We start from the raw sequence: 24,787 nt of genomic DNA on the forward strand, positions 1-24,787 counted from the left end.
GTAACCAAGTTTGATAAAATAAAGAGTGTGTTACCCGTGAAGTCGTCTCCCGTGGAGTTACTACATTACACTTGCATGGCCGCAGCGCAGTGGCAGCGAAAATTAATCGTAGAAAAAAATAAAAAAGTAATATCCCCCACACAAAACAAACACACAACAACACACAACCACGCAAACTACCAGCCAGACAGACGAACAAACAAACCAACAAACAAACAAACAACTAACAAACAAACACACCAACCACACCACACCAACCACACCACACCAACCAGCCAACAAGCAAACAAAGAAAACAAACAATCAAACAAACGAACAGACAGACAAACGAACACCCACGCACACAAACAAACACACGAACAAACACTCAGCAAACCGAAAAACAAAACGAACACCAGTGGTGTTAAACCAGGTAATAAAACAACAAGCAGACAAACAAACCGACCACCAGTGGTGTTAAACCAGGTAACAAAACAAGAGGCAGACAAACAACCAAACAAGCAGACAAACGAACAACCACACAGACAAACACACAAACAGACAAACTACACAAACAACAGCAGTACTAAAACTGCAGGCTGATCCACACTGAGAGAAAGGACGCAGAAAAAACTAGCGTTTTCTCCCTGGTTCACCTCTCTCTAGGCCGGGCTCAGGCTCTCACCTGAGCCCAGGCCTCCATCCGCACCAACGTTAGAGCGGGAGCACCGGGTGCACGCGGCCGCACCCAACGAGAGAGACACAGAGAGATAGAGGGGGGTGAGTGGGGGGGGTACAGACACCTAGCCTGGCACCGGGGGGGGGGGGTGAGTGGGGGGGGTACAGACACCTAGCCTGGCACCGGGGGGGGGGGTGAGTGGGGGGGGTACAGACACCTAGCCTGGCACCGGGGGGGGGGTGAGTGGGGGGGGGTACACACACCTAGCCTGGCACCGGGGGGGGGGGTGAGTGGGGGAGGTACAGGCACCTAGCCTGGCACCGGGGGGTGAGTGGGGGGGGTACAGACACCTAGCCTGGCACCGTGGTGGTGATGATTTAACAAGCAGAGAGAGACACAGAGAGAGAGGGGGTGAGTGGGGGGAGGTACAGACACCTAGCCTGGCATCGTGGTGGTGATGATTTAACAAGCAGAGAGAGACACAGAGAGAGGGGGGGTGAGTGGGGGGTGGGTACAGACACCTAGCCTGGCACCGGGGGTGAGTGGGGGGGGTACAGACACCTAGCCTGGCACCGGGGGGTGAGTGGGGGGGGGTACAGACACCTAGCCTGGCACCGGGGGGTGAGTGGGGGGTGGGTACAGACACCTAGCCTGGCACCGGGGGGTGAGTGGGGGGGGGTACAGACACCTAGCCTGGCACCGCTGGTGATGATTACCTCCCGTGGCCACCAGTCCCTTCGCACTCACAACTGACTCCCCTGTTATTATTCGTAAGTGGGGTACGCGGGGAGTGTTCGTAATCACGGGCGCTCACACAGGCACGGACACACAGGCACGCATGTACACACACACAGGCACGCATGTACACACACACAAGCACGGACACACACACAGGCACACACACACGCACGCACATACACACACAGACACGGACACGTACACACGCGTGTATGTAGGGGTGACACGCGCTGGAAAATGGGATCGTGTGTGCTACCCGTCAAGTGGTCTCCCGCCGTAATTTACAATATTACATACACACACACATACACACAGTGTACACGTGTGTGTACACACTGCCCACGTGTGTGTACACACTGTCCATGTGTGTGTACACACTGTCCATGTGTGTGTACACACTGTCCACGTGTGTGTACACACACAATAATGTCCACATTGTTGAGCTGAGCACACACACCCAAGGGGTCTCTGTTCAAGGGAGGGAGCAATGGAAAATTCATCTTAATCAACTTAAACTCTAATCCCGGTACGTGACGTCACCACTCAGCATGACCTCATCGGCGTGAAACGCCAGGGGGAGGTGTACCTTGCTAGTGACGTCATGTCACCAAAGATTTCACCCCAACCCGTCTCAAGGGAGCGTGACGTCACCTCTGCCTGGGTCACTTCCGTTATCTGTTCAAGTACTATCCTTATTTGGGCAAAGCCACACCCACTGACTGGCGGCTCATTAACATAATTTATTCGTAAAAGACGTCACGAGTTCGTTGTGACCGGTTCGGCACCCACAGCCCAGCCCTCCACGATTGGGCCAGGCTCATTAACATAATTTATGTAAGTTACAGAGCCGCTCATTGTGGGAAGGGAGTGTCTTGTACCCCACAAGTGACGTCATGTCACCTGCTGCTGCGGCGTGACGTCACGAGGTAACGGAAAGTTGACGCTCCGCGCGGGAACTGAAATCTGAGGCGAGAAATTCTCATCGCGGTTGTGGTTGTTGTTGTTGTGGTGGTTGTTGTTGTGGTTGTTGTTGTTTACCGAGGTAGAGCCTCGCACTCTCTCTCGTAGGGATGTCAATTGAGTAGCAGCGAGCATGGAAGCGATGTCCACTTTGGAACTTTACAACGCGGGGCCTTGCCTCCTGCCCTCGCCTGGTCGCGTTCGCTTCAATTCTCTCGCTTAGTTGAGCAATTTCGATTTAAAGCTTTCGTGACTGCAGTGATTCATCTTCTTGGTTCTTTCGGTGAAGTCACGTAGAAGGGAAGTAATAAAATAAAACAATAAAACTATACAATTTTATTATGTTTTATATCACGTAGAATGGAAATAATAAAATAATTTTCTTTTTATTATTTCCATTCTAAGTGAACCAAGAAGTTAGTTTAGCAACCTGTGGAAGAACGCGATCAGCCAGGCGATGCGTTAGTTCTAGGTGAAGTCACCATGTAGGTAAGAAATGAATACAAATTCATAAAAGTAAAAATAGAAATAAAATATAAACAAATCACGACGTTTCGGAGGCAACACAAGTCTCCGTCATCAGGTGGCACCGTCACAGCCACATTTGCTGTATCAAGTGAGGCGTTTTTATTAATTTAATCTATAATGTAGACTGTAGCCTGGTTATTAAGCTGGGTGAGTGTACTGGCAGTCTATAATGTAGACTGTAGCCTGGTTATTAAGCTGGGTGAGTGTACTGGCAGTCTATAATGTAGACTGTAGCCTAGTTATTAAGCTGGGTGAGTGTACTGGCAGTCTATAATGTAGACTGTAGCCTGGTTATTAAGCTGGGTGAGTGTACTGGCAGTCTATAATGTAGACTGTAGCCTGGTTATTAAGCTGGGTGAGTGTACTGGCAGTCTATAATGTAGACTGTAGCCTGGTTATTAAGCTGGGTGAGTGTCCTGGCAGTCTATAATGTAGACTGTAGCCTGGTTATTAAGCTGGGTGAGTGTACTGGCAGTCTATAATGTAGACTGTAGCCTGGTTATTAAGCTGGGTGAGTGTACTGGCAGTCTATAATGTAGACTGTAGCCTGGTTATTAAGCTGGGTGAGTGTACTGGCAGTCTATAATGTAGACTGTAGCCCGGTTATTAAGCTGGGTGAGTGTACTGGCAGTCTATAATGTAGACTGTAGCCTGGTTATTAAGCTGGGTGAGTGTACTGGCAGTCTATAATGTAGACTGTAGCCCGGTTATTAAGCTGGGTGAGTGTACTGGCAGTCTATAATGTAGACTGTAGCCTGGTTATTAAGCTGGGTGAGTGTACTGGCAGTCTATAATGTAGACTGTAGCCTGGTTATTAAGCTGGGTGAGTGTACTGGCAGTCTATAATGTAGACTGTAGCCTAGTTATTAAGCTGGGTGAGTGTACTGGCAGTCTATAATGTAGACTGTAGCCTGGTTATTAAGCTGGGTGAGTGTACTGGCAGTCTATAATGTAGACTGTAGCCTGGTTATTAAGCTGGGTGAGTGTACTGGCAGTCTATAATGTAGACTGTAGCCTGGTTATTAAGCTGGGTGAGTGTACTGGCAGTCTATAATGTAGACTGTAGCCTGGTTATTAAGCTGGGTGAGTGTACTGGCAGTCTATAATGTAGACTGTAGCCTGGTTATTAAGCTGGGTGAGTGTACTGGCAGTCTATAATGTAGACTGTAGCCCGGTTATTAAGCTGGGTGAGTGTACTGGCAGTCTATAATGTAGACTGTAGCCTGGTTATTAAGCTGGGTGAGTGTACTGGCAGTCTATAATGTAGACTGTAGCCCGGTTATTAAGCTGGGTGAGTGTACTGGCAGTCTATAATGTAGACTGTAGCCTGGTTATTAAGCTGGGTGAGTGTACTGGCAGTCTATAATGTAGACTGTAGCCTGGTTATTAAGCTGGGTGAGTGTACTGGCAGTCTATAATGTAGACTGTAGCCCGGTTATTAAGCTGGGTGAGTGTACTGGCAGTCTATAATGTAGACTGTAGCCTGGTTATTAAGCTGGGTGAGTGTACTGGCAGTCTATAATGTAGACTAGCCCGGTTATTAAGCTGGGTGAGTGTACTGGCAGTCTATAATGTAGACTGTAGCCTGGTTATTAAGCTGGGTGAGTGTACTGGCAGTCTATAATGTAGACTGTAGCCTGGTTATTAAGCTGGGTGAGTGTACTGGCAGTCTATAATGTAGACTGTAGCCTGGTTATTAAGCTGGGTGAGTGTACTGGCAGTCTATAATGTAGACTGTAGCCTGGTTATTAAGCTGGGTGAGTGTACTGGCAGTCTATAATGTAGACTGTAGCCTGGTTATTAAGCTGGGTGAGTGTACTGGCAGTCTATAATGTAGACTGTAGCCTGGTTATTAAGCTGGGTGAGTGTACTGGCAGTCTATAATGTAGACTGTAGCCTGGTTATTAAGCTGGGTGAGTGTACTGGCAGTCTATAATGTAGACTGTAGCCTGGTTATTAAGCTGGGTGAGTGTACTGGCAGTCTATAATGTAGACTGTAGCCTGGTTATTAAGCTGGGTGAGTGTACTGGCAGTCTATAATGTAGACTGTAGCCTGGTTATTAAGCTGGGTGAGTGTACTGGCAGTCTATAATGTAGACTGTAGCCTGGTTATTAAGCTGGGTGAGTGTACTGGCAGTCTATAATGTAGACTGTAGCCTGGTTATTAAGCTGGGTGAGTGTACTGGCAGTCTATAATGTAGACTGTAGCCTGGTTATTAAATTGGGTGAGTGTACTGGCAGTCTATAATGTAGACTGTAGCCTGGTTATTAAGCTGGGTGAGTGTACTGGCAGTCTATAATGTAGACTGTAGCCTGGTTATTAAGCTGGGTGAGTGTACTGGCAGTCTATAATGTAGACTGTAGCCTGGTTATTAAGCTGGGTGAGTGTACTGGCAGTCTATAATGTAGACTGTAGCCTGGTTATTAAATTGGGTGAGTGTACTGGCAGTCTATAATGTAGACTGTAGCCTGGTTATTAAGCTGGGTGAGTGTACTGGCAGTCTATAATGTAGACTGTAGCCTGGTTATTAAGCTGGGTGAGTGTACTGGCAGTCTATAATGTAGACTGTAGCCTGGTTATTAAGCTGGGTGAGTGTACTGGCAGTCTATAATGTAGACTGTAGCCTGGTTATTAAGCTGGGTGAGTGTACTGGCAGTCTATAATGTAGACTGTAATTTGCTGCATCAAGTGAGGCGTGATTTATTATTTTATTATTTTATTTCTATTTTTACTTTTATTAATTTTAATTTCATTTTTACCTACGTGGTGACTTTACCGAAAAAACCTAAGAGTACGTGAGTTGGTGTGTTGACCGACTCTCTGTGTTGCATTACATTAAGTGTCTCTCTCTCTCTCTGTGCAGTCTCCAAACCTCCAAGTCTCTCATTGACACAAGGCCGTCATTATAACATGTTATAATAAGTATAATATTATATTATAATATTTATTAATTATAATGTTATAATAAGTATAATATGTTATAATTATTATATTAATATATATTAATATAATGTTATAATATGTTATAATAAGTATAATAATCAAATATGCCCCCCCAATATGTTTCTGTAAAAAAATTTGTAAATAATAATTGTGATGCTCTGTTAATAAAGACAACCATTTGCTAAACCTTGGCCACGAAATCTGGACTTGTCTTCATATAACAATGCATAGATTCCTGTTTATAGGATTGCGTTGTACTTTATGAATCCCTAATCTCTGCCATTGCATACTATGAAACAAGAAAGTTATTACAATACACTATTAGACATTATTGTGTCCATGCCATGTGCTAGTGAACTTTTAAAAATATTTTAGGGAGGAAATGGCAGGAAATTAGTTTTCTAATTTAGATATTTTTCTGGGGGGGGGACCCCAGACCCGTGGAAGATTTGGTCCCCCCCAATGTTGACTCCATGGCTACGGCCTTGCATTGACGTGCTAGTTTCTCTACCCCCCCCTCTCTCTCTATTTAAGGCCTCAACACAGAGGCGTTGTTTCTCTGTGTGCCTATGTGTGTCTCTCTCTGTGCGTCTCTGTGTCATCTCTCTCTGTGTGTCGATGTGTGTCTCTCTCTCTGTGTCTCTGTGTCATCTCTCTCTGTGTGTCGATGTGTGTCTCTCTCTGTGTGTCTCTCTGTGTCATCTCTCTCTGTGTGTCTGTGTGTCTCTCTCTGTGTGTCTATGTGTGTCTCTCTCTGTGTGTCTGTGTGTCTCTCTCTCTGCTTATGTGTCTGTCTGTGTCTCCGTGTCTCTCTCTCAAATTGAGCAATCTTTGGAAGAACATTATCAACCAGGTAGGGTGTTGACTGTTATGTTAGCTGACTCTAAGTTTAATAGGTTTTTTTTCTCTTTCATTTGTACCTGATGATGATTGCTTGTGTTGCAGTTGAAACGTCGTATGCTATTATATAATGTATTTATTTATTCTATGTGACTTTACCGAAAGAACCAAAGAGTATCTTGCTTAAGTTTTAATTTCCCTTCACCTGGCTCGCTACTTTGTAACTTGTTTTGTTTTAAATATTCACAGTTTTTTTTCATTTTTTACCAGGCCACACCCGCTTGAGCTGCTGTACCGCTCTTGTTTTCAGAAGCGACCTGCCCACAACAACAATAACAACAAGGTGAGGCTCGTCAACAGCGTGGTGGTGTTCACTCTGGACGCGTGGTGGTGTTCACTCTAGACGCGTGGCGGTGTTCACTCTAGACACATGGCGGTGTTCACTCTAGACACGTGGTGGTGTTCACTCTAGACGCGTGGTGGTGTTCACTTTAGACGCGTGGTGGTGTTCACTCTAGACGCGTGGTGGTGTTCACTCTAGACGCGTGGTGGTGTTCATTCTAGATGCGTGGCGGTGTTCACTCTAGACGCGTGGTGGTGTTCATTCTAGACGCGTGGTGGTGTTCACTCTAGACACGTGGCGGTGTTCACTCTAGACACGTGGCGGTGTTCACTCTAGACGCGTGGCCGTGTTCACTCTGGACGCGTGGTGGTGTTCACTCTAGACACGTGGCGGTGTTCACTCTAGACGCGTGGTGGTGTTCACTCTAGACGCGTGGTGGTGTTCACTCTAGACGCGTGGCGGTGTTCACTCTAGACGCGTGGCGGTGTTCACTCTAGACGCGTGGTGGTGTTCACTCTAGACGCGTGGTGGTGTTCATTCTAGATGCGTGGCGGTGTTCACTCTAGACGCGTGGCGGTGTTCACTCTAGACGCGTGGTGGTGTTCACTCTAGACGCGTGGCGGTGTTCACTCTAGACGCGTGGTGGTGTTCACTCTAGACGCGTGGTGGTGTTCGCTCTAGACGCGTGGCGGTGTTCGCTCTAGACGCGTGGCGGTGTTCACTCTAGACGCGTGGTGGTGTTCGCTCTAGACACGTGGTGGTGTTCGCTCTAGACGCGTGGTGGTGTTCACTCTAGACGCGTGGCGGTGTTCACTCTCTACATGTGGAGGGGAAACCCGGGGATCGGGAAGGAAATCCATGCGACCACGGGGAGAGAGAGAGACACGTAAACTACAAATATACAGCAGGCGTCAGGGTCGGGATGGAACCCACGACTTCCTGTATGCCAGGACAGGTAGTTAACATCTCACCACAGAGAGACACGCAGCCTCGGCTGTGGTGGTTGATCCTCAATGAATTACTTGGTGGAGTGAGGAAGCATTAATACTGAGCAGGTGAAGGTGGCCAGGCGTGGGTCTGGACACACCACCACCTGTGAACCATGCCAGTGTGTGACAGTGGTGGAGCCAGTGGGGGTGGGGTGGCACGTGCCCCCCCAACGATCATTGGGGTTTATTAGTAACTAGCTTCACTACCCGGCTTTGCCCGGGACTTGGATTCTTGTCTTGGATTAATTTAATATTCCCTCATATTTCACTGAAAAACCCTGAAAAAGTGATTCTTGTAAGAAAGAAAAGCTGAAAGAAATCAATTTAACTAATTCGGATGTTTTTCACTGAAGGAAATTTAACCTTAACCCACTTCTACGTAATGTCGATTTTGGCAACTCGGGAAGGGAATGACGTGGCGAGCTGAAAACAGTCGCGTTCACTTCGAAATTCCAGACAGCAAAAGCTGTGAAAATTTCATGACGCCAAAGCCTGGAATTGGAGAGTTTTTGCTGCTTCAAACAAACAAACAGATGTAAGTTCTGCTTTATATTTAAGATGGCAGTTGTACCCGTTCTTCACACGGATTTGTATTGAAACTCCGAGAAGCCATTGACTTTATCGGGCAGGAGCGAAGCGCCACCTAAAATCTCCCGGCACGCTGTGAACAGCTGTAGAAGTACGGCGCGCGAAGAGCCATGTGGTAGGGGGGTAAGCATTGCAGAGCGCTTAGCTCAGGTGTGATGCGGGTTGATGCCACATACGTCATGGTCATTCCCCCCCCCCCCCCCCCCCCAAAATACAAAAGTCTATTTTTCTTTCCTGAAGGCATCAACACGTTCAGCGAGCGCGATGACGATCACACGCGTCGAATGAAAAGCAAGGGACAAGTCCTTTCTCACTAACAACTCCTTTCTCACTAACAACTCCTTACTTACTAACAACTCCTGTAATTTTTCATTGCTGGAGGGGTTTCCCCCCCCCACCTGAAAATCCTGGCTCCACCTCTGAGTGTGTGACAGTGTAAAGTTTGTATTTGCAGTAAAGTCTATTAACTCTAGTGAGCACAGAGGTTATATCAAAACAGTAGTTTATTTTAGTTTTCCTCTGGAACTCTTTGTAAGAATGGAGTCAGGAAGTGATCACAGCACACACGTGCAGCAGCTGAAGTCAGAACTGCTCATCCCAGCAATTAAGGACATCTGTGCCTGGCTTCACACCTCTAAGTTGCGATTGAACATTAATTTATGCATTTGTGCATGACACAAATAGTATTATTTTAAACACCCTTTGCTATGTCAGCTGAATTTAGCTTTCATAAACATTTATTTTGAAGCAAAACAGCTGAAATTGTGTGCTCTGAGTTTTGGGTTAACGTTCATTTTGAAGATACGAGGGCTTCCAGGCACGTTTCTAACCACTTGACCTCTCATTGTGTGCCATAACAGCCCGTGTGATGAATTTGGAACACTTTTTCACTATATCATGAATATATGAATAAGTATAGATGTGTAAGTCATGTGTGACTGTATATGCATTCCTCTGTGCATCGATACTGACGTGTAGATGGTGTGGATATTCTCTTTTTTCTGTCTGCAGCTGTCGCTGCCTCTGCAGAATATGTCTCATGGAGCAAAGGCAGTCGGCGCAGCTCGGTGCAAAAAGGCATCAATGCGACCGGTGTGCATACAGCACGGATCGTCCTGAACATTTGACACGGCACCAGAGAACTCACACAGGAGAGAAACCCTTCAAGTGCAGTGTGTGTGGGAGGGCGTTTGCACAGTTATCTACTCTTGTAAAACACCAGAGAACACACACGGGAGAGAAACCCTTCAAGTGCAGTGTGTGTGGGAAGGCGTTTGCACAGTTATCTACTCTTGTAAAACACCAGGGAACTCACACGGGAGAGAAACCCTTCAAGTGCAGTGTGTGTGGGAAGGCGTTTGCACAGTTATCTACTCTTGTAAAACACCAGAGAACACGCACGGGAGAGAAACCCTTCAAGTGCAGTGTATGTGGGAAGGCGTTTGCACGTTCATCTACTCTTGTAATACACCAGAAAACACACACGGGAGAGAAACCCTTCAAGTGCAGTGTGTGTGGGAAGGTGTTTGCACGTTCATCTGCTCTTGTAGCACACCAGAGAACACACACGGGAGAGAAACCCTTCAAGTGCAGTGTGTGTGGGAAGGCGTTTTCAGATTCATCTTCTCTTGTAAGACACAAGAGAACACACACGGGAGAGAAACCCTTCAAGTGCAGTGTATGTGGGAAGACGTTTTCAGATTCATCTGCTCTTGTAAGACACAAGAGAACACACACGGGAGAGAAACCCTTCAAGTGCAGTGTGTGTGGGAAGGCGTTTTCAGATTCATCTGCTCTTGTAAGACACAAGAGAACACACACGGGAGAGAAACCCTTCAAGTGCAGTGTGTGTGGGAAGGCGTTTGCACGTTCAGCTCATCTTGTAACACACAAGAGAACACACACGGGAGAGAAACCCTTCAAGCGCAGTGTGTGTGAGAAGGCGTTTACACTTTCACGAAATCTTCAAAGACACCAGAGAACACACAAGCATCAGAAGATCCACAAGGAGTGGAGTCTGAAATCAGCTTGTGAATGTCAAAGTGCCTCAATGAGCCCATCCCTCATCAAACAAGAACCGGAAGAAAATCTCAGCTTGGACACTTTTAAAGAAATCGAGGTGAAATATGAAGAGGTGAAGGTGAAATGTGAAGACGTGATGGTGAAGAGCCAAGAAGTGAAGGTAAAATGTGAAGATGACGATTCAACTCCCAAATCGGACCTTCACATCGATGGAGACAACGTGAAGCAGGAGGAGAATTCTGACTGTGAGGCAGAGCGAGGCGACTCCCAGCAGTTTGTGGAAGTGGAGGTGTGGGTTGACTTCCTCCGAGACAATACAAAGTCAAATGGAGACCCGGGAGATGCGTAAGCCTTAGACCAGTGGTTCTTAACCTGGGGTTCGATCGAACCCCTGGGGTTCGGTGAGTCAGTCTCAGGGGTTCGGCGGAGGTTAAGACACACACCTGACTCATGTGTGCGCGCACGTGCGTGTGTGTGCACGCACACGCACGCGCACGCACACGTGCACGCACGCGCACGCACGCGCACGCACACGTGCACGCACGTGCACACACGTGCACACAGAAGTGCACGTGTGTGCACACACGTGCACGTACTGGCAGTCTATAATGAAGACTGTAGCCTGGTTATTAAGCTGGGTGAGTGTACTGGCAGTCTATAATGTAGACTGTAGCCTGGTTATTAAGCTGGGTGATTGTACTGGCAGTCTATAATGTAGACTATAATTTTCTGCATCAAGTGAGGCGTGATTTATTATAATTTTATTATTTTGTTTTTACTTTTATTAATTTTAATTTCATTTTTTACCTACGTGGTGACTTTACCGAAAAAACCTAAGAGTACGTTAGTTGGTGTGTTGACCTACTCTCTGTGTTGCATTACATGAAGTGTCTCTCTCTCTCTCTGTGCAGTCACCAAACCTCCAAGTCTCTCATTGACACAAGGCCGTCATTATAACATGTTATAATAAGTATAATATTATGTTATAATATTTATTAATTATAATGTTATAATAAGTATAATATGTTATAATTATTATATTAATATATATTAATATAATGTTATAATATGTTATAATAAGTATAATAATCAAATATGCCCCCCCAATATGTTTCTGTAAAAAAATTTGTAAATAATAATTGTGATGCTCTGTTAATAAAGACAACCATTTGCTAAACCTTGGCCACGAAATCTGGACTTGTCTTCATATAACAATGCATAGATTCCTGTTTATAGGATTGCGTTGTACTTTATGAATCCCTAATCTCTGCCATTGCATACTATGAAACAAGAAAGGTATTACAATACACTATTAGACATTATTGTGTCCATGCCATGTGCTAGTGAACTTTTAAAAATATTTTAGGGAGGAAATGGCAGGAAATTAGTTTTCTAATTTAGATATTTTTCTGGGGGGGGGACCCCAGACCCGTGGAAGATTTGGTCCCCCCCAATGTTGACTCCATGGCTACGGCCTTGCATTGACGTGCTAGTTTCTCTACCCCCCCCCCTCTCTCTCTATTTAAGGCCTCAACACAGAGGCGTTGTTTCTCTGTGTGCCTATGTGTGTCTCTCTCTGTGTGTCTCTGTGTCATCTCTCTCTGTGTGTCGATGTGTGTCTCTCTCTCTGTGTCTCTGTGTCATCTCTCTCTGTGTGTCGATGTGTGTCTCTCTCTGTGTGTCTCTCTGTGTCATCTCTCTCTGTGTGTCTGTGTGTCTCTCTCTGTGTGTCTATGTGTGTCTCTCTCTGTGTGTCTGTGTGTCTCTCTCTCTGCTTATGTGTCTGTCTGTGTCTCCGTGTCTCTCTCTCAAATTGAGCAATCTTTGGAAGAACATTATCAACCAGGTAGGGTGTTGACTGTTATGTTAGCTGACTCTAAGTTTAATAGGTTTTTTTTCTCTTTCATTTGTACCTGATGATGATTGCTTGTGTTGCAGTTGAAATGTCGTATGCTATTACATAATGTATTTATTTATTCTATGTGACTTTACCGAAAGAACCAAAGAGTATCTTGCTTAAGTTTTAATTTCCCTTCACCTGGCTCGCTACTTTGTAACTTTGTTTTGTTTTAAATATTCACAGTTTTTTTTCATTTTTTACCAGGCCACGCCCGCTTGAGCTGCTGTACCGCTCTTGTTTTCAGAAGCGACCTGCCCACAACAACAATAACAGCAAGGTGAGGCTCGTCAACAGCGTGGTGGTGTTCACTCTGGACGCGTGGTGGTGTTCACTCTAGACGCGTGGCGGTGTTCACTCTAGACACATGGCGGTGTTCACTCTAGACACGTGGTGGTGTTCACTCTAGACGCGTGGTGGTGTTCACTCTAGACGCGTGGTGGTGTTCACTCTAGACGCGTGGTGGTGTTCACTCTAGACGCGTGGTGGTGTTCATTCTAGATGCGTGGCGGTGTTCACTCTAGACGCGTGGTGGTGTTCATTCTAGACGCGTGGTGGTGTTCACTCTAGACACGTGGCGGTGTTCACTCTAGACACGTGGCGGTGTTCACTCTAGACGCGTGGCCGTGTTCACTCTGGACGCGTGGTGGTGTTCACTCTAGACACGTGGCGGTGTTCACTCTAGACGCGTGGTGGTGTTCACTCTAGACGCGTGATGGTGTTCACTCTAGACGCGTGGCGGTGTTCACTCTAGACGCGTGGCGGTGTTCACTCTAGACGCGTGGTGGTGTTCACTCTAGACGCGTGGTGGTGTTCATTCTAGATGCGTGGCGGTGTTCACTCTAGACGCGTGGCGGTGTTCACTCTAAACGCGTGGTGGTGTTCACTCTAGACGCGTGGTGGTGTTCGCTCTAGACGCGTGGTGGTGTTCACTCTAGACGCGTGGTGGTGTTCGCTCTAGACGCGTGGCGGTGTTCACTCTAGACGCGTGGCGGTGTTCGCTCTAGACGCGTGGCGGTGTTCACTCTAGACGCGTGGTGGTGTTCGCTCTAGACGCGTGGTGGTGTTCGCTCTAGACGCGTGGTGGTGTTCACTCTAGACGCGTGGCGGTGTTCACTCTCTACATGTGGAGGGGAAACCCGGGGATCGGGAAGGAAATCCATGCGACCACGGGGAGAGAGAGAGAGACACGTAAACTACAAATATACAGCAGGCGTCAGGGTCGGGATGGAACCCACGACTTCCTGTATGCCAGGACAGGTAGTTAACATCTCACCACAGAGAGACACGCAGCCTCGGCTGTGGTGGTTGATCCTCAATGAATTACTTGGTGGAGTGAGGAAGCATTAATACTGAGCAGGTGAAGGTGGCCAGGCGTGGGTCTGGATACACCACCACCTGTGAACCATGCCAGTGTGTGACAGTGGTGGAGCCAGTGGGGGTGGGGTGGCACGTGCCCCCCCAACGATCATTGGGGTTTATTAGTAACTAGCTTCACTACCCGGCTTTGCCCGGGACTTGGATTCTTGTCTTGGATTAATTTAATATTCCCTCATATTTCACTGAAAAACCCTGAAAAAGTGATTCTTGTAAGAAAGAAAAGCTGAAAGAAATCAATTTAACTAATTCGGATGTTTTTCACTGAAGGAAATTTTACCTTAACCCACTTCTACGTAATGTCGATTTTGGCAACTCGGGAAGGGAATGACGTGGCGAGCTGAAAACAGTCGCGTTCACTTCGAAATTCCAGACAGCAAAAGCTGTGAAAATTTCATGACGCCAAAGCCTGGAATTGGAGAGTTTTTGCTGCTGCACACAAACAAACAGATGTAAGTTCTGCTTTATATTTAAGATGGCAGTTGTACCCGTTCTTCACACGGATTTGTATTGAAACTCCGAGAAGCCATTGACTTTATCGGGCAGGAGCGAAGCGCCACCTAAAATCTCCCGGCACGCTGTGAACAGCTGTAGAAGTACGGCGCGCGAAGAGCCATGTGGTAGGGGGGTAAGCATTGCAGAGCGCTTAGCTCAGGTGTGATGTGGGTTGATGCCACATACGTCATGGTCATTCCCCCCCCCCCCCCCCCCCCAAAATACAAAAGTCTATTTTTCTTTCCTGAAGGCATCAACACGTTCAGCGAGCGCGATGACGATCACACGCGTCGAATGAAAAGCAAGGGACAAGTCCTTTCTTACTAACAACTCCTTACTTACTAACAACTCCTTACTTACTAACAACTCCTGTAATTTTTCATTGCTGGAGGGGTTTCCCCCCCCCACCTGAAAATCCTGGCTCCACCTCTGAGTGTGTGACAGTGTCAAGTTTGTATTTGCAGTAAAGTCATCCCAGCAATCAAGGACATCTGTGCCTGGCTTCACATCTCTAAGTTGCGATTGAACATTAATTTATGCATTTGTGCATGACACAAATAGTATTATTTTAAACACCCTTTGCTATGTCAGCTGAATTTAGCTTTCATAAACATTTATTTTGAAGCAAAACAGCTGAAATTGTGTGCTCTGAGTTTTGGGTTAACGTTCATTTTGAAGATACGAGGGCTTCCAGGCACGTTTCTAACCACTTGACCTCTCATTGTGTGCCATAACAGCCCGTGTGATGAATTTGGAACACTTTTTCACTATATCATGAATATATGAATAAGTATAGATGTGTAAGTCATGTGTGACTGTATATGCATTCCTCTGTGCATCGATACTGACGTGTAGATGGTGTGGATATTCTCTTTTTTCTGTCTGCAGTTGTCGCTTCCTCTGCAGAATTTGTCTCATGGAGCAAAGGCACTCGGCGCAGCTCGGTGCAAAAAGGCATCAATGCGACCGGTGTGCATACAGCACGGATTGTCCTGGAAATTTGACACGGCACCAGAGAACTCACACAGGAGAGAAACCCTTCAAGTGCAGTGTGTGTGGGAAGGCGTTTGCACAGTTATCTACTCTTGTAACACACAAGAGAACACACACGGGAGAGAAACCCTTCAAGTGCAGTGTATGTGGGAAGGCGTTTGCATGTTCATCTACTCTTGTAATACACCAGAAAACACACACGGGAGAGAAACCCTTCAAGTGCAGTGTGTGTGGGAAGGTGTTTGCACGTTCATCTGCTCTTGTAGCACACCAGAGAACACACACGGGAGAGAAACCCTTCAAGTGCAGTGTGTGTGGGAAGGCGTTTTCAGATTCATCTTATCTTGTAACACACAAGAGAACACACACGGGAGAGAAACCCTTCAAGTGCAGTGTATGTGGGAAGACGTTTTCAGATTCATCTGCTCTTGTAAGACACAAGAGAACACACACGGGAGAGAAACCCTTCAAGTGCAGTGTGTGTGGGAAGGCGTTTTCAGATTCATCTGCTCTTGTAAGACACAAGAGAACACACACGGGAGAGAAACCCTTCAAGTGCAGTGTGTGTGGGAAGGCGTTTGCATGTTCAGCTCATCTTGTAACACACAAGAGAACACACACGGGAGAGAAACCCTTCAAGCGCAGTGTGTGTGAGAAGGCGTTTACACTTTCACGAAATCTTCAAAGACACCAGAGAACACACAAGCATCAGAAGATCCACAAGGAGTGGAGTCTGAAATCAGCTTGTGAATGTCAAAGTGCCTCAATGAGCCCATCCCTCATCAAACAAGAACTGGAAGAAAATCTCAGCTTGGACACTTTTAAAGAAATCGAGGTGAAATATGAAGAGGTGAAGGTGAAATGTGAAGACGTGATGGTGAAGAGCCAAGAAGTGAAGGTAAAATGTGAAGATGACGATTCAACTCCCAAATCGGACCTTCACATCGATGGAGACAACGTGAAGCAGGAGGAGAATTCTGACTGTGAGGCAGAGCGAGGCGACTCCCAGCAGTTTGTGGAAGTGGAGGTGTGGGTTGACTTCCTCCGAGACAATACAAAGTCAAATGGAGACCCGGGAGATGCGTAAGCCTTAGACCAGTGGTTCTTAACCTGGGGTTCGATCGAACCCCTGGGGTTCGGTGAGTCAGTCTCAGGGGTTCGGCGGAGGTTAAGACACACACCTGACTCATGTGTGCGCGCACGTGCGTGTGTGTGCACGCACGTGCACACACGCGCACGCACGCGCACGCACGTGCACACACGCGCACGCGCACGCACGTGCGTGCACACAGAAGTGCACGTGTGTGCACACACGTGCACGTACTGGCAGTCTATAATGTAGACTGTAGCCTGGTTATTAAGCTGGGTGAGTGTACTGGCAGTCTATAATGTAGACTATAATTTTCTGCATCAAGTGAGGCGTGATTTATTATAATTTTATTATTTTGTTTTTACTTTTATTAATTTTAATTTCATTTTTTACCTACGTGGTGACTTTACCGAAAAAACCTAAGAGTACGTTAGTTGGTGTGTTGACCGACTCTCTGTGTTGCATTACATGAAGTGTCTCTCTCTCTCTCTGTGCAGTCACCAAACCTCCAAGTCTCTCATTGACACAAGGCCGTCATTATAACATGTTATAATAAGTATAATATTATGTTATAATATTTATTAATTATAATGTTATAATAAGTATAATATGTTATAATTATTATATTAATATATATTAATATAATGTTATAATATGTTATAATAAGTATAATAATCAAATATGCCCCCCCAATATGTTTCTGTAAAAAAATTTGTAAATAATAATTGTGATGCTCTGTTAATAAAGACAACCATTTGCTAAACCTTGGCCACGAAATCTGGACTTGTCTTCATATAACAATGCATAGATTCCTGTTTATAGGATTGCGTTGTACTTTATGAATCCCTAATCTCTGCCATTGCATACTATGAAACAAGAAAGGTATTACAATACACTATTAGACATTATTGTGTCCATGCCATGTGCTAGTGAACTTTTAAAAATATTTTAGGGAGGAAATGGCAGGAAATTAGTTTTCTAATTTAGATATTTTTCTGGGGGGGGGACCCCAGACCCGTGGAAGATTTGGTCCCCCCCAATGTTGACTCCATGGCTACGGCCTTGCATTGACGTGCTAGTTTCTCTACCCCCCCCTCTCTCTCTATTTAAGGCCTCAACACAGAGGCGTTGTTTCTCTGTGTGCCTATGTGTGTCTCTCTCTGTGTGTCTCTGTGTCATCTCTCTCTGTGTGTCGATGTGTGTCTCTCTCTCTGTGTCTCTGTGTCATCTCTCTCTGTGTCGATGTGTGTCTCTCTCTGTGTGTCTCTCTGTGTCATCTCTCTCTGTGTCTGTGTGTCTCTCTCTGTGTGTCTATGTGTGTCTCTCTCTGTGTGTCTGTGTGTCTCTCTCTCTGCTTATGTGTCTGTCTGTGTCTCCGTGTCTCTCTCTCAAATTGAGCAATCTTTGGAAGAACATTATCAACCAGGTAGGGTGTTGACTGTTATGTTAGCTGACTCTAAGTTTAATAGGTTTTTTTTCTCTTTCATTTGTACCTGATGATGATTGCTTGTGTTGCAGTTGAAACGTCGTATGCTATTACATAATGTATTTATTTATTCTATGTGACTTTACCGAAAGAACCAAAGAGTATCTTGCTTAAGTTTTAATTTCCCTTCACCTGGCTCGCTACTTTGTAACTTTGTTTTGTTTTAAATATTCACAGTTTTTTTTCATTTTTTACCAGGCCACGCCCGCTTGAGCTGCTGTACCGCTCTTGTTTCCAGAAGCGACCTGCCCACAACAACAATAACAACAAGGTGAGGCTCGTCAACAGCGTGGTGGTGTTCACTCTAGACGCGTGGTGGTGTTCACTCTAGACACGTGGCGGTGTTCACTCTAGACGCGTGGTGGTGTTCACTCTAGACGTGTGGCGGTGTTCACTCTAGACGCGTGGCGGTGTTCACTCTAGACGCGTGGCGGTGTTCACTCTAGACGCGTGGCGGTGTTCACTCTAGACGCGTGGCGGTGTTCACTCTAGACACGTGGCCGTGTTCACTCTAGACACGTGGCCGTGTTCACTCTAGACGCGTGGCGGTGTTCACTCTGGACGCGTGGTGGTGTTCACTCTAGACGCGTGGCGGTGTTCACTCTAGACACGTGGCCGTGTTCACTCTAGACGCGTGGTGGTGTTCACTCTAGACACGTGGCGGTGTTCACTCTAGACACGTGGCGGTGTTCACTCTAGACACGTGGCGGTGTTCACTCTAGACACGTGGCGGTGTTCACTCTAGACGCGTGGTGGTGTTCACTCTAGACACGTGGCCGTGTTCACTCTGGACGCGTGGCGGTGTTCACTCTAGACGCGTGGCGGTGTTCACTCTAGACGCGTGGCGGTGTTCACTCTAGACGCGTGGCGGTGTTCACTCTAGACGCGTGGTGGTGTTCACTCTAGACGCGTGGCGGTGTTCACTCTAGACGCGTGGCGGTGTTCACTCTAGACGCGTGGCGGTGTTCACTCTAGACGCGTGGCCGTGTTCACTCTGGACGCGTGGCGGTGTTCACTCTAGACGCGTGGCGGTGTTCACTCTAGACACGTGGCGGTGTTCACTCTAGACGCGTGGCGGTGTTCACTCTAGACGCGTGGCGGTGTTCACTCTAGACGCGTGGCCGTGTTCACTCTAGACACGTGGTGGTGTTCACTCTAGACACGTGGCGGTGTTCACTCTAGACGCGTGGTGGTGTTCACTCTAGACGCGTGGCGGTGTTCACTCTAGACGCGTGGTGGTGTTCACTCTAGACGCGTGGCCGTGTTCACTCTAGACACGTGGCGGTGTTCACTCTAGACACGTGGCGGTGTTCACTCTAGACGCGTGGTGGTGTTCACTCTAGACACGTGGCGGTGTTCACTCTAGACGCGTGGCCGTGTTCACTCTGGACGCGTGGCGGTGTTCACTCTAGACGCGTGGCGGTGTTCACTCTAGACGCGTGGCGGTGTTCACTCTAGACGCGTGGCGGTGTTCACTCTAGACGCGTGGTGGTGTTCACTCTAGACGCGTGGCGGTGTTCACTCTAGACACGTGGCGGTGTTCACTCTAGACGCGTGGCGGTGTTCACTCTAGACGCGTGGCGGTGTTCACTCTAGACACGTGGCGGTGTTCACTCTAGACGCGTGGCCGTGTTCACTCTGGACGCGTGGCGGTGTTCACTCTAGACGCGTGGCCGTGTTCACTCTGGACGCGTGGCGGTGTTCACTCTAGACGCGTGGCGGTGTTCACTCTAGACACGTGGCGGTGTTCACTCTAGACGCGTGGTGGTGTTCACTCTAGACGCGTGGCGGTGTTCACTCTAGACGCGTGGTGGTGTTCACTCTAGACGCGTGGCGGTGTTCACTCTAGACGCGTGGCGGTGTTCACTCTAGACGCGTGGCGGTGTTCACTCTAGACGCGTGGCGGTGTTCACTCTAGACGCGTGGCGGTGTTCACTCTACATGTGGAGGGGTAACCCGAGGATCGGGAAGGAAATCCACGCGACCACGGGGAGAGAGAGAGAGAGAGACACGTAAACTACAAATATACAGCAGGCGTCAGGGTCGGGATCGAACCCACGACTTCCTGTATGCCAGGACAGGTAGTTAATATCTCACCACAGAGAGACACGCAGCCTCGGCTGTGTTGGTTGATCCTCAATGAATTACTTGGTGGAGTGAGGAAGCATTAATACTGAGCAGGTGAAGGTGGCCAGGCGTGGGTCTGGACACACCACCACCTGTGAACCATGTCAGTGTGTGACAGTGGTGGAGCCAGTGGGGGTGGGGTGGCACGTGCCCCCCCGATAGGATCATTGGGGTTTATTAGTAACTAGCTTCACTACCCGGCTTCGCCCGGGACTTGGATTCTTGTCTTGGATTAATTTAATATTCCCTCATAATTCACTGAAAAACCCTGAAAAAATTGATGCTTGCAAGAAAGAAGCCGAAACACTTCAATTTTCCTAAATCGGATGTTTTCCCTCAATTCAACCTGCACCCACTGCTACGTCAGGTCGATTTTTGCCACTCGGGAAGGGAATGACGCGGCGTTCGCTTCGAAATTCCAGACAGCATAAGCTGTGAAAATTTCATGACGCCAGAGCTCAGCGTTGGAGAGTTTTTGCTGCTGCACACAAACAAACAGGTGTAAGTTCTGCTTTATATTTAAGATGGCAGTTGTACCCGTTCTTCACACGGATTTGTATTGAAACTCCGAGAAGCCAAAAAGTCTATTTTTCTTTCCTGAAGGCATCAACACGTTCAGCGAGCGCGATGACGATCACACGCGTCGAATGAAAAGCAAGGGACAAGTCCTTTCTCACTAACAACTCCTTACTTACTAACAACTCCTGTAATTTTTCATTGCTGGAGGGGTTTCCCCCCCTACCTGAAAATCCTGGCTCCACCTCTGAGTGTGTGACAGTGTCAAGTTTGTATTTGCAGTAAAGTCTATTAACTCTATTGAGCCCAGAGGTTATATCAAAACGGTAGTTTATTTTAGTTTTCCTCTGGAACTCTTTGTAAGAATGGAGTCAGGAAGTGATCACAGCACACACGTGCAGCAGCTGAAGTCAGAACTGCTCATCCCAGCAATTAAGGACATCTGTGCCTGGCTTCACACCTCTAAGTTGCGATTGAACATTAATTTATGCATTTGTGCATGACACAAATAGTATTATTTTCAACACCCTTTGCTATGTCAGCTGAATTTAGCTTTCATAAACATTTATTTTGAAGCCAGACAGTTGAAATTGTGTGCTGAGTTTTGGGTTAACGTTCATTTTGAAGATACGAGGGCTTCCAGGCATGTTTATGACCATTTGCCCTCTCATTGTGTGCCATAACAGCCCGTGTGATGAATTTGGGACACTTTTTTTTACTATATCATAAATATATGAATAAGTATAGACGTGTAAGTCACGTGTGACTGTGTATATGCATTCCTCTGTGCCTCGATACTGACGTGTAGATGGTGTGGATATTCTTCTTTTTCTGTCTGCAGCTGTCGCTGCCTCTGCAGAATTGGTCTCATGGAGCAAAGGCAGTCGGCGCAGCTCGGTGCAAAAAGGCATCAATGCGACCGGTGTGCATACAGCACGGATTGTCCTGCACATTTGACACAGCACCAGAGAACTCACACGGGAGAGAAACCCTTCAAGTGCAGTGTGTGTGGGAAGGCGTTTGCACAGTTATCTACTCTTGTAAAACACCAGAGAACACACACGGGAGAGAAACCCTTCAAGTGCAGTGTGTGTGGGAAGGCGTTTGCACAGTCATCTGCTCTTGTAACACACCAGAGAACACACACGGGAGAGAAACCCTTCAATTGCAGTGTGTGTGGGAAGGTGTTTGCACGTTCATCTGCTCTTGTAGCACACCAGAGAACACATATGGGAGAGAAACCCTTCAAGTGCAGTGTGTGTGGGAAGACGTTTGCACTTTCAGCTCATCTTGTAGCACACCAGAGAACACACATGGGAGAGAAACCCTTCAAGTGCAGTGTGTGTGGGAAGGCGTTTGCACAGTCATCTACTCTTGTAAAACACCAGAGAACACACACGGGAGAGAAACCCTTCAAGTGCAGTGTGTGTGGGAAGGCGTTTGCACAGTCATCTGCTCTTGTAACACACCAGAGAACACACACGGGAGAGAAACCCTTCAAGTGCAGTGTGTGTGGGAAGGCGTTTGCACGTTCATCTGCTCTTGTAGCACACCAGAGAACATATATGGGAGAGAAACCCTTCAAGTGCAGTGTGTGTGGGAAGACGTTTGCACTTTCAGCTCATCTTGTAGCACACCAGAGAACACACACGGGAGAAAAACCCTTCAAGTGCAGTGTGTGTGGGAAGGCGTTTGCACAGTCATCTACTCTTGTAAAACACCAGAGAACACACACGGGAGAGAAACCCTTCAAGTGCAGTGTGTGTGGGAAGGCGTTTGCACAGTCATCTGCTCTTATAACACACCAGAGAACACACACGGGAGAGAAACCCTTCAAGTGCAGTGTGTGTGAGAAGGCTTTTGCATGGTCACCACATCTTCAAAGACACCAGAGAACACACAAGCATCAGAAGATCCACCAGGAATGGAGTGTGAAATCAGCTTGTGAAAGTCAAAGTGCTGCAATGAGCCCACCCCTCATCAAACAAGAACCAGAAGAAAATCTCAGCTTGGACACTTTTAAAGAAATCGAGGTGAAATATGAAGAGGTGAAGGTGAAATGTGAAGATGAAGATTCAACTCCAAAATTGGACCTTCTCATCGATGGAGGCAACGTGAAGCTGGAGGAGAATTCTGACTGTGAGGCAGAGTGAGGCAACTCCCAGCAGTTTGTGGAAGTGGAGGTGTGGGTGGACTTCCTCCGAGACAATACAAAGTCAAATGGAGACCCGGGAGATGCGTAAGCCTTAGACCAGTGGTTCTTAACCTGGGTTCGATCGAACCCCAGGGGTTCGGTGAGTCAGTCTCGGGTTCGGCGGAGGTTAAGACACACACCTGACTCATGATTGTGCACCAGTAAAACATGTACCTATGTTTTGAATTTGAAAAAATATTTTTTTTTTCCAATTAAGAAGGGTTCTGTGAATGCGCATATGAAACTGGTGGGGTTCAGTACCTCCAACAAGGTTAAGAACCACTGCCTTAGACGATGCCGCTCCAATAGATGCACCTTTGTCACAGGCCTTTAATGACAAGAATGTGAAGTTGAACACTCAGTTCCTAGGTTCAACCTGCAGGGTAAGAGCGGCCAGTCTTTGTGGACCTGTGTGTTGGGTAGATCTCTAACCAGGAGCGAGAGCTAATAAGCTCCCAAGCATTCACTGTTATCAATTGCATTTATATTGTGCTTGCTTAATCGCCTCGGCAATTCGGAGTTTTGTATCGTATCTCTTTTCAAACACTCTAAAAGCATCCCCAAGTAGCAGCTGCCCCTGTGTGGCACAAGGTGGTGGTCCTGCACCGGCCTGCATGTGGACAAGAGCCTGTCAGTAGGGGGCGATGGTTGATGTGGAATCTCAGTTGTGGAGTTTGTAGGTAATGTTTAGAATTTGCTAAATTTTTACCCAGATGCCAGCATGCAATGGCCGACTCGTTTTGAATGGTGCATTAATATGTTGTACATACACTGTTAAGCAGACGGTGCGTATTTTTTTTCATTAGCTTCTTGTTAATAGGATGTAACCTAATGCATTATATTTCAGTGCAGTAATTCAATTTTGTTAATATGCCTGTCACGAATTTAAAATGAATACTTGTCTGATGGTGTGCATACATGTAACATTTTCTCTACAAGGGTCAAACATTGAATAAGTCATGTTAGGACGCAGTTTGTGTTTTGCAAGTAACCTGTACAGATCACTCAGGTGAGACTCATTGTTCTTGTGATACAGGTCAAAGGGTACTTTTGTGTTTTCAGGAAGCATCTCCCTCTGGAGCAACTCATTGTCTTTGAAATAGGGAGCACACTCGGATCATTCATCTGTTACAAGTCATACCACTCAAAATTTACACGTAGAGGAGGTACATTCTCTACAACACAAATTATTATTTTGCATTACGTGTTGACGTAGATTTTGTCTGACTAGGACGAGAAATACTCCTTACTCAGTTTAACACGTAGGCTTTCGCGACCAATATTGTTCATAATCAACGATTTTTGGGTTTAGATCGCGTTATTTATAAATGTGTCGTAACCCTCCACCACCCGACACGGCCAATCAGTAAAAAAAGTGTCACGTTGACAAAAGACAAATAGTTCACTGCTTTAGCCCACCGGTGTGTTGAAGCGTGAAACCACAACATTTACAATTTGAGTACGACGTTTCGCTGGTAATTGCATCCAGCATCATCGGGCAATTCGCCAGAATGGTGAGGCTATGCTGTGTCTCCCGTTCTTATATAGAGCAGCAGCAGGGTGACGTCATCATTAACTCATTAACTCATCAGGTGCAAAGATTTGAGGGGGGGGGTTATTGTAATTATATACTTGATTAGTAATAAGGCTATTGTTACGATGCGAGTTGTAGATTAGTAATCATTTGGAATGTGTTCTATTGTGATTATGCTACATTAATAATCAGTTAGTGCTTGTTTCCCTTATAAGGAATTGTAATGCATCTTATTTAATAATACGCTTCCAGGCCGCACTAAGCCTGTAGCTGTCTGAGCGATTAAAGTTATTTCTGTTTCTCTCAATCTCAATGGATTCTCTAATTAGTCTTTGCCAGTAGTAACTAGTTTTACACAACACTTCAACGTTGTCAAAATCAATTGAGTGTCCCTGTTGACAAGCATGTTCTGCCACTGCCGACAGTTGTGTTTGCGATAGTTTAATATTTCTCTGGTGTTCTTTTAGT

General features: G+C 46.6%; 2 protein-coding genes across 4 annotated transcripts; both read left to right on the top strand.

Annotated features, from left to right (window-relative positions):
* Positions 1-2,296: 2,296 nt before the first annotated feature.
* LOC144955146 (uncharacterized) lies at positions 2,297-15,346 on the top strand. Its single transcript, XM_078885468.1, has 5 exons — positions 2,297-2,322; positions 6,939-7,011; positions 9,600-10,899; positions 12,715-12,787; positions 15,268-15,346. Exons 3-4 carry the CDS (start codon positions 9,628-9,630, stop codon positions 12,727-12,729), a joined length of 1,287 nt encoding a protein of 428 aa, XP_078741594.1. The 5' UTR covers positions 2,297-2,322; positions 6,939-7,011; positions 9,600-9,627; the 3' UTR covers positions 12,730-12,787; positions 15,268-15,346.
* Positions 15,306-24,496, top strand: LOC144955147 (uncharacterized). Of its 3 annotated transcripts, none has more exons than XM_078885471.1 (3): positions 15,306-15,348; positions 18,147-18,219; positions 21,433-24,496. In XM_078885471.1, exon 3 carries the CDS (start codon positions 21,461-21,463, stop codon positions 22,742-22,744), a length of 1,284 nt encoding a protein of 427 aa, XP_078741597.1. In that variant the 5' UTR covers positions 15,306-15,348; positions 18,147-18,219; positions 21,433-21,460; the 3' UTR covers positions 22,745-24,496. The 3 variants fall into 3 exon arrangements, with proteins under 3 accessions (XP_078741597.1, XP_078741595.1, XP_078741596.1); XM_078885469.1 differs by lacking the exon at positions 15,306-15,348 and adding an exon at positions 16,318-16,511 and having other exon boundaries at positions 21,433-24,495; XM_078885470.1 differs by lacking the exon at positions 15,306-15,348 and adding an exon at positions 16,321-16,399 and having other exon boundaries at positions 21,433-24,495.
* The last annotated feature ends 291 nt before the right edge of the window (positions 24,497-24,787 follow it).

This window comes from Lampetra fluviatilis, unplaced genomic scaffold, assembly GCF_964198595.1.
Source record: "Lampetra fluviatilis unplaced genomic scaffold, kcLamFluv1.1 SCAFFOLD_164, whole genome shotgun sequence".
In the NCBI taxonomy this organism is placed as follows: domain Eukaryota; kingdom Metazoa; phylum Chordata; class Hyperoartia; order Petromyzontiformes; family Petromyzontidae; genus Lampetra; species Lampetra fluviatilis.

Bases quoted from the DNA above. Each gene is read 5' to 3' on its own strand.
- LOC144955146 (XM_078885468.1), top strand. From the start codon at position 9,628: ATGGAGCAAAGGCAGTCGGCGCAGCTCGGTGCAAAAAGGCATCAATGC.
- LOC144955147 (XM_078885471.1), top strand. From the start codon at position 21,461: ATGGAGCAAAGGCAGTCGGCGCAGCTCGGTGCAAAAAGGCATCAATGC.